At 50.8% G+C, this 9,543-nt stretch overlaps 1 protein-coding gene across 1 annotated transcript in view; it reads right to left on the reverse strand.

Annotated features, from left to right (window-relative positions):
* The window catches only part of LOC106575051 (glypican-6), a 277,451-nt gene extending 268,301 nt beyond the window's left edge, over positions 1 to 9,150 (reverse strand). The window contains exon 1 of the mRNA XM_082962444.1: positions 8,615 to 9,150. Within this exon, the coding sequence (XP_082818570.1) occupies positions 8,615 to 8,765 (151 nt within the window). The 5' untranslated portion in view covers positions 8,766 to 9,150. The remainder of the gene's footprint in view (positions 1 to 8,614) is intronic.
* Between the last annotated feature and the right edge of the window lie 393 nt (positions 9,151 to 9,543).

Consider the following 9,543-nt stretch of genomic DNA (forward strand, 5'->3'; position numbering starts at 1 on the left):
ACTAACCTGGTTAAAGGTTCACACAAACTAACCCTGGTTAAAGGTTCACACAAACTAACCCTGGTTAAAGGTTCACACAGACTAACCCAGGTTAAAGGTTCACACAGACTAACCCTGGTTAAAGGTTCACACAGACTAACCCGGGTTAAAGGTTCACACAAACTAACCCTGGTTAAAGGTTCACACAAACTAACCCGGGTTAAAGGTTCACACAGACTAACCCAGGTTAAAGGTTCACACAAACTAACCCTGGTTAAAGGTTCACACAGACTAACCCTGGTTAAAGGTTCACACAGACTAACCCGGGTTAAAGGTTCACACAGACTAACCCAGGTTAAAGGTTCACACAGACTAACCCTGGTTAAAGGTTCACACAGACTAACCCTGGTTAAAGGTTCACACAGACTAACCCGGGTTAAAGGTTCATACAGACTAACCCTGGTTAAAGGTTCACACAGACTAACCCGGGTTAAAGGTTCACACAGACTAACCCAGGTTAAAAATTCTAACCCTGGTTAAAGGTTCACACAGACTAACCCGGGTTAAAGGTTCACACAGACTAACCCTGGTTAAAGGTAACAGCCTAATCCAGGTTAAACATTCTAACCCAGGTTAAGGTTTGTAAAAAACCCTGCTAGCCAATGAAGCTTCAACTTCAAAGTGTTTATATATGGAGGGATTAACACTAACTCTGGCCCCTCATGTGTTTCTCTCCTCTCCTCTCCTCTCCACTCCTCTCCTCTCCTCTCCACTCCTCTCCTCTCCTCTCCTCTCCACTCCACTCCACTCCTCTCCTCTCCACTCCACGCCTCTCCCTCTCCACTCTCCTCCCCTCTCCCCTCCTCTCCACTCCTCTCCTCTCCTCTCCTTCTCCACTCTCCTCCTTTCCCCTCCTCTCCTCTCCTTCTCCACTCTCCTCCTCTCCCCTCCTCTCCTCCCCTCTCCTTCTCCACTCTCCTCTCCTCTCCTCTCCACTCCTCTCCACTCCTCTCCTCCCCACTCCTCTCCTCTCCTCCCCTCTCCACTCCTCTCCACTCCTCTCCTCCCCACTCCTCTCCTCTCCTCTCCTCTCCACTCCTCTCCACTCCTCTCCTCCCCACTCCTCTCCTCTCCTCCCCTCTCCACTCCTCTCCACTCCTCTCCTCTCTCCACTCAGATGCGTTAAGCTGCTTTCCTGCATTAAAACTAAAATGTGATTGCAACACAACAGATAATAAAACCCTTATCTCGTGCCAAAGAGCAGAGCATGAATTAAAACTAAGCCCTGGCCTTAAGGAGTTACCATATAAACCCATAAGTATCAGCAATCTGGCCTGTGTGGAAGGACACACCTACTAGCAACAAGCTGCCTGCTACACATCACGATGTTACATGTTTTTATAAACACTTACAAATAAACATTAGTTATAAAATGAACACCACGTATTAGTAAGGTTAGGCTACCTGTGGGTCAGGCTACCTGTGGGTTAGGCTACCTGTGGGTTAGACTACCTGTAGGTTAGGCTACCTGAGGGTTAGGCTACCTGTGGGTTAGGGTAACAGCAGGTCAGGTTACCTGTGGGTTAGGCTACCTGTGGGTTGGGATTCCTGCGGGTCAGGCTACCTGCGGATTAGGCTACCTGCGGGTTAGGCTACCTATGGGTCAGGCTACCTGTGGGTTAGGCTACCTGTGGGTTAGGCTACCTGTAGGTTAGGCTACCTGTGGGTCAGGCTACCTGTGGGTTAGGCTACCTGCGGTTTAGGCTACCTGTAGTTTAGGCTACCTGTGGGTCAGGCTACCTGTGGGTTAGGCTACCTGAGGGTTAGGCTACCTGTAGGTTAGGCTACCTGTGGGTTAAGCTACCTGCGGATTAGGCTACCTGTGGGTTAGGCTACCTGTGGGTTAGGGTAACAGCAGGTCAGGCTACCTGTGGGTCAGGCTACCTGCGGGTCAGGCTACCTGCGGATTAGGCTACCTGCGGGTTAGGCTACCTGTGGGTTAGGCTACCTGTAGGTTAGGCTACCTGTAGGTTAGGCTACCTGCGGGTTAGGCTACCTGCGGGTTAGGCTACCTGAGGGTTAGGCTACCTGTAGATTAGGCTACCTGTGGGTTAGGCTAACTGTGGGTTAGGCTACCTGTAGGTTAGGCTACCTGTGGGTCAGGCTACCTGTGGGTTAGGCTACCTGAGGGTTAGGCTACCTGTGGGTTAGGCTACCTGTGGGTCAGGCTACCTGTGGGTTAGGGTAACAGCAGGTCAGGCTACCTGTGGGTTAGGCTACCTGTGGGTTAGGCTACCTGTGGGTCAGGCTACCTGTGGGTCAGGCTACCTGTGGGTTAGGCTACCTGTGGGTTAGGCTACCTGTAGGTTAGGCTACCTGTGGGTTAGGGTAACAGCAGGTCATGCTACCTGTGGGTTAGGCTACCTGTGAGTTAGGCTACCTGTGGGTCAGGCTACCTGTGGGTCAGGCTACCTGTGGGTCAGGCTGCCTGTGGGTTAGGCTACCTGTGGGTCAGGCTACCTGTGGGTTAGGGTAACAGCAGGTCAGGCTACCTGTGGGTTAGGCTACCTGTGGGTTAGGCTAACCGTGGGTCAGGCTACCTGTGGGTCAGGCTACCTGTGGGTCAGGCTACCTGTGGGTTAGGCTACCTGAGGGTTAGGCTACCTGTGGGTTAGGCTACCTGTGGGTTAGGGTAACAGCAGGTCAGGCTACCTGTGGGTTAGGCTACCTGTGGGTTAGGCTACCTGTGGGTCAGGCTACCTGTGGGTAAGGCTACCTGCGGTTAAGGCTACCTGCGGGTAAGGCTACCTGTGGGTTGGGGTAACAGCAGGTCAGGCTACCTGTGGGTTAGGGTAACAGCAGGTTAGGCTACCTGTAGGTTAGGCTACCTGTAGGTTAGGCTACCTGTGGGTTAGGCTACCTGCGGTTTAGGCTACCTGTAGTTTAGGCTACCTGTGGGTCAGGCTACCTGTGGGTTAGGCTACCTGAGGGTTAGGCTACCTGTAGGTTAGGCTACCTGTGGGTTAAGCTACCTGCGGATTAGGCTACCTGTGGGTTAGGCTACCTGTGGGTTAGGGTATCAGCAGGTCAGGCTACCTGTGGGTCAGGCTACCTGCGGGTTAGGCTACCTGCGGATTAGGCTACCTGTGGGTTAGGCTACCTGTGGGTTAGGCTACCTGTGGGTTAGGCTACCTGTAGGTTAGGCTACCTGTGGGTTAGGCTACCTGTGGGTTAGGCTACCTGCGGGTTAGGCTACCTGAGGGTTAGGCTACCTGTAGATTAGGCTACCTGTGGGTTAGGCTAACTGTGGGTTAGGCTACCTGTAGGTTAGGCTACCTGTGGGTCAGGCTACCTGTGGGTTAGGCTACCTGAGGGTTAGGCTACCTGTGGGTTAGGCTACCTGTGGGTCAGGCTACCTGTGGGTTAGGGTAACAGCAGGTCAGGCTACCTGTGGGTTAGGCTACCTGTGGGTTAGGCTACCTGTGGGTCAGGCTACCTGTGGGTCAGGCTACCTGTGGGTTAGGCTACCTGTAGGTTAGGCTACCTGTGGGTTAGGGTAACAGCAGGTCAGGCTACCTGTGGGTTAGGCTACCTGTGAGTTAGGCTACCTGTGGGTCAGGCTACCTGTGGGTCAGGCTACCTGTGGGTTAGGCTACCTGTGGGTCAGGCTACCTGTGGGTTAGGGTAACAGCAGGTCAGGCTACCTGTGGGTTAGGCTACCTGTGGGTTAGGCTAACCGTGGGTCAGGCTACCTGTGGGTCAGGCTACCTGTGGGTCAGGCTACCTGTGGGTTAGGGTAACAGCAGGTCAGGCTACCTGTGGGTTAGGCTACCTGTGGGTTAGGCTACCTGTGGGTTAGGCTACCCGCGGGTAAGGCTACCTGCGGGTAAGGCTACCTGTGGGTCAGGCTACCTGTGGGTTAGGCTACCTGAGGGTTAGGCTACCTGAGGGTTAGGCTACCTGTGGGTCAGGCTACCTGTGGGTAAGGCTACCTGCGGTTAAGGCTACTTGCGGGTAAGGCTACCTGTGGGTTGGGGTAACAGCAGGTCAGGCTACCTGTGGGTCAGGCTACCTGTGGGTTAGGGTAACAGCAGGTTAGGCTACCTGTAGGTTAGGCTACCTGTAGGTTAGGCTACCTGTGGGTTAGGCTACCTGCGGTTTAGGCTACCTGTAGTTTAGGCTACCTGTAGGTTAGGCTACCTGTGGGTCAGGCTACCTGTGGGTTAGGCTACCTGAGGGTTAGGCTACCTGTAGGTTAGGCTACCTGTGGGTTAAGCTACCTGCGGATTAGGCTACCTGTGGATTAGGCTACCTGTGGGTTAGGGTAACAGCAGGTCAGGCTACCTGTGGGTCAGGCTACCTGCGGATTAGGCTACCTGTGGGTTAGGCTACCTGTGGGTTAGGCTACCTGTAGGTTAGGCTACCTGTGGGTTAGGCTACCTGTAGGTTAGGCTACCTGTAGGTTAGGCTACCTGTGGGTTAGGCTACCTGTGGGTAAGGCTACCTGTGGGTTAGGCTACCTGTGGGTTAGGCTACCTGTAGTTTAGGCTACCTGTAGGTTAGGCTACCTGTAGATTAGGCTACCTGTGGGTCAGGCTACCTGTGGGTTAGGCTACCTGTAGGTTAGGCTACCTGTGGGTTAGGCTACCTGTAGGTTAGGCTACCTGTAGGTTAGGCTACCTGTGGGTAAGGCTACCTGTGGGTTAGGCTACCTGTGGGTTAGGCTACCTGTAGATTAGGCTACCTGTGGGTCAGGCTACCTGTGGGTTAGGCTACCTGTAGGTTAGGCTACCTGTGGGTTAGGCTACCTGCGGGTTAGGCTACCTGCGGGTCAGACTACCTGTGGGTTAGGCTACCTGTCGGTTAGGCTACCTGAGGGTTAGGCTACCTGTGGTTCAGGCTACCTGTGGGTTAGGCTACCTGCGGATAAGGCTACCTGTGGGTTAGGCTACCTGAGGGTTAGGCTACCTGAGGGTTAGGCTACCTGCGGGTTAGGCTACCTGTGGGTCAGGCTACCTGCGGGTAAGGCTACCTGCGGGTAAGGCTACCTGTGGGTTAGGGTAACAGCAGGATAGGCTACCTGTGGGTTAGGCTACCTGTGGGTTAGGCTACCTGTAGGTTAGGCTACCTGTGGGAACAGTAGGTTAGGGTAACAGTAGGTTAGGGTAACAGCAGGTTAGGGTAACAGCAGGTTAGGCTAACAGTAGGCTAGGCTAACAGCAGGTTAGGGTAGCTGCAGGTTAGGCTAACAGCAGGCTAGGCTAACAGCAGGTTAGGGTAGTAGCAGGTTAGGCTAACAGCAGGCTAGGCTAACAGCAGGCTAGGCTAACAGCAGATTAGGGTAACAGTACGTTAGGCTAACAGCAGGCTAGGCTAACAGCAGGCTAGGCTAACAGCAGGTTAGGGTAACAGTAGGTTAGGCTAACAGCAGGCTAGGCTAACAGCAGGCTAGGCTAACAGCAGGTTAGGGAAACAGTAGGTTAGGCTAACAGCAGGTCAGGCTAACAGCAGGCTAGGCTAACAGCAGGTTAGGCTAACAGCAGGCTAGGCTAACAGCAGGTTAGGGTAACAGTACGTTAGGCTAACAGCAGGCTAGGCTAACAGCAGGTTAGGCTAACAGCAGGTTAGGCTAACAGCAGGCTAGGCTACCTGCCTGGCAGGGGATTGGTCATTAACAATACATTCTGTATTTAAACAGTTTTGCTGTTTATGGATTTGTTTGTTTGCTTCTTTCTCTCGTGAATAAACATGAGAGTGGGCGTCGTCAGATGATTCAACACAATAAACAGCCGACCTACTCATCAGACTGGAACACGGACTGTCTACTTCGGGGTTACCATAGCTACATCCAATTACATTCGTCCCTGAGTTTGTGTAAAACTAACCTGGAACTTAATATGTACAACGCCACATATGTAACAATTTACAGCTGATTACAGAGTAAATCAAGACCAATGGGGAGCTACTTTACCGTCTGTGATTTGAGAGTCTGGTTTATTAGAATCAACACGACATCATCCCTAAATCTCACCTGGTCTGGTCAGCATCCCCTCTAACCCTCCCTAAAGACAGCATCCCCTCTAACCCTCCCTAAAGACAGCATCCCCTCTAACCCTCCCTAAAGACAGCATCTCCTCTAACCATAACCCTCGCTAAAGACAGCATCCCATCTAACCCTCCCTAAAGACAGCATCTCCTCTAACCCTCCCTAAAGACAGCATCTCCTCTAACCCTCCCTAAAGACAGCATCTCCTCTAACCCTCCCTAAAGACAGCATCTCCTCTAACCCTCCCTAAAGACAGCATCTCCTTTAACCCTCCCTAAAGACAGCATCTCCTCTAACCATAACACTCCCTAAAGACAGCATCTCCTCTAACCCTCCCTAAAGACAGCATCTCCTCTAATCCTCCCTAAAGACAGCATCTCCTCTAACCCTCCCTAAAGACAGCATCTCCTCTAACCCTCCCTAAAGACAGCATCTCCTCTAACCCTCCCTAAAGACAGCATCTCCTCTAACCCTCCCTAAAGACAGCATCTCCTCTAACCCTCCCAAAAGACAGCATCTCCTCTAACCCTCCCTAAAGACAGCATCTCCTCTAACCCTCCCTAAAGACAGCATCTCCTCTAACCATAACCCTCCCTAAAGACAGCATCTCCTCTAACCCTCCCTAAAGACAGCATCTCCTCTAACCATAACCCTCCCTAAAGACAGCATCTCCTCTAACCATAACCCTCCCAAAAGACAGCATCTCCTCTAACCCTCCCTAAAGACAGCATCTCCTCTAACCCTCCCTAAAGACAGCATCTCCTCTAACCCTCCCTAAAGACAGCATCTCCTCTAACCCTCCCTAAAGACAGCATCTCCTCTAACCCTCCCTAAAGACAGCATCTCCTCTAACCCTCCCTAAAGACAGCATCTCCTCTAACCCTCCCTAAAGACAGCATCTCCTCTAACCATAACCCTCGCTAAAGACAGCATCCCATCTAACCCTCCCTAAAGACAGCATCTCCTCTAACCCTCCCAAAAGACAGCATCTCCTCTAACCCTCCCTAAAGACAGCATCTCCTCTAACCCGCCCTAAAGACAGCATCCCCTCTAACCCTCCCTAAAGACAGCATCCCCTCTAACCCTCCCTAAAGACAGCATCCCCTCTAACCCTCCCTAAAGACAGCATCTCCTCTAACCCTCCCTAAAGACAGCATCTCCTCTAACCCTCCCTAAAGACAGCATCTCCTCTAAAACTCCCTAAAGACAGCATCCCCTCTAACCCTCCCTAAAGACAGCATCTCCTCTAACCCTCCCTAAAGACAGCATCTCCTCTAACCCTCCCTAAAGACAGCATCTCCTCTAACCCTCCCTAAAGACAGCATCTCCTCTAACCCTCCCTAAAGACAGCATCTCCTCTAACCCTCCCTAAAGACAGCATCTCCTCTAACCCTCCCAAAAGACAGCATCTCCTCTAACCCTCCCTAAAGACAGCATCTCCTCTAACCCTCCCTAAAGACAGCATCTCCTCTAACCCTCCCTAAAGACAGCATCTCCTCTAACCCTCCCTAAAGACAGCATCTCCTCTAACCCTCCCAAAAGACAGCATCTCCTCTAACCCTCCCTAAAGACAGCATCTCCTCTAACCCTCCCTAAAGACAGCATCTCCTCTAACCCTCCCTAACGACAGCATCTCCTCTAACCCTCCCTAAAGACAGCATCTCCTCTAACCCTCCCTAAAGACAGCATCTCCTCTAACCCTCCCTAAAGACAGCATCTCCTCTAACCCTCCCTAAAGACAGCATCTCCTCTAACCCTCCCTAAAGACAGCATCAAGTGGTCTGCCAGCTTTTTCCTCAAGATGTGCAGCACTGGTTGAAGTTAATCTACAGGCCTCCAGTACAGCTATGGCAGATTGTTCTGTCAGAAAATGAGATCTGATACTTTGGATGGAAGAAGATCGTAATATATCCCACGTAGTAAATATCCCGTTTTAACTGTAGAGGTAGTAAATATCCCGTTTTAACGGTAGAGGTAGTAAATATCCCGTTTTAACGGTAGAGGTAGTAAATATCCCGTGTGAAAGGTAGAGGTAGTAAATATCCTGTTTTAACGGTAGAGGTAGTAAATATCCCGTTTTAACGGTAGAGGTAGTATATATCCCGTGTGAACGGTAGAGGTAGTAAATATCCCGTGTGAACGGTAGTAAATATCCCGTTTTAACGGTAGAGGTAGTAAATATCCCGTTTTAACGGTAGAGGTAGTAAATATCCCGTTTTAACGGTGAACGGTAGACGTAGTAAATATCCCGTGTGAACGGTAAACGTTATAAATATCCCGTGTGAACGGTAATCGTTATAAATATCCCGTGTGAACGGTAAACGTTATAAACATCCCGTGTGAACGGTAAACGTTATAAACATCCCGTGTGAACGGTAAACGTTATAAACATCCCGTGTGAACGGTAAACGTTCTAAACATCCCGAGGGGCTCTTCTATTCATGTGATTATAATTACCGTAACCTCGTGGAGTCATACCGTTATCCAGCCAACTGTTTAGACCAGACAGGAAACGTAAAACAGACAATCACCAATGAAGTTGTGTAAACAGGAAAGAAAATTCTCCAGGCTTGTATTCCCCCTCCTTACCTGACATTTCCTGATGAGGTACATTGACAAGAGTGAAGCCTTTGGCGGCGAAAGCTTGTCTAACATCACTGCACGTTTTCGCTTTGACATCTCCTCCACATGACAGGGACAACACCGATAAAGTGCAACACACCACTCGTACTCTCCACATCGCAAGTCGTCGGTAATAAATCCTCGCTAAAGTGAAATAAATCCGTTATATAGACGAGCCCGAACGGCTGGTCAATCCGTGCGTGTGAAACCAGGTTCTGCAATGCTCCCTCCTTCCGTCCGTGATTTTTACTTTCTCCGGCTCGCTGCAGAATGTCAAAATGTTTATCACCCCCGAAAATCACAATGAACTTATTATTTCAATCCGTTCATAGCTCATAGCAGAATCTCTCTCTCTCGTCCTGTCCTCTCTCTCTCTCTGAACAGGATTCCGCCTTGAGTAAAAACAGCCCGCAACATGAAGTAACACCTTGAGCTCTCTGTTAATATAACTTGTGCCCTAGACCCCCTTACTAGATACAGCGCCTCTGTGTTTCTGTCAACGGAGGAAAGTAGAAATCCAGAGATAATACACACACACACACACACGGCTCACAGCCCAGTCACCGCTCCACTGCACCCGGCAAAACACGGAGTGGAATAAGGCAGACCGCCTCATACCAAGCATCTAGAGGAGCAAATATGGGGTTTTCTAAAGGCTAGGGGCGCAAATATGGGGTTTTCTCAAGGCTAGGGGCGCAAATATGGGGTTTTCTAAAGGCTAGAGGCGCAAATATGGGGTTTTCTATAGGCTAGGGGCGCAAATATGGGGTTTTCTCAAGGCTAGAGGCGCAAATATGGGGTTTTCTAAAGGCTAGAGGCGCAAATATGGGGTTTTCTCAAGGCTAGGGGCGCAAATATGGGGTTTTCTCAAGGCTAGGGGCGCAAATATGGGGTTT

This window comes from Salmo salar, chromosome 16 (assembly GCF_965601325.2).
Source record: "Salmo salar chromosome 16, fSalSal1, whole genome shotgun sequence".
Classification (NCBI taxonomy): domain Eukaryota; kingdom Metazoa; phylum Chordata; class Actinopteri; order Salmoniformes; family Salmonidae; genus Salmo; species Salmo salar.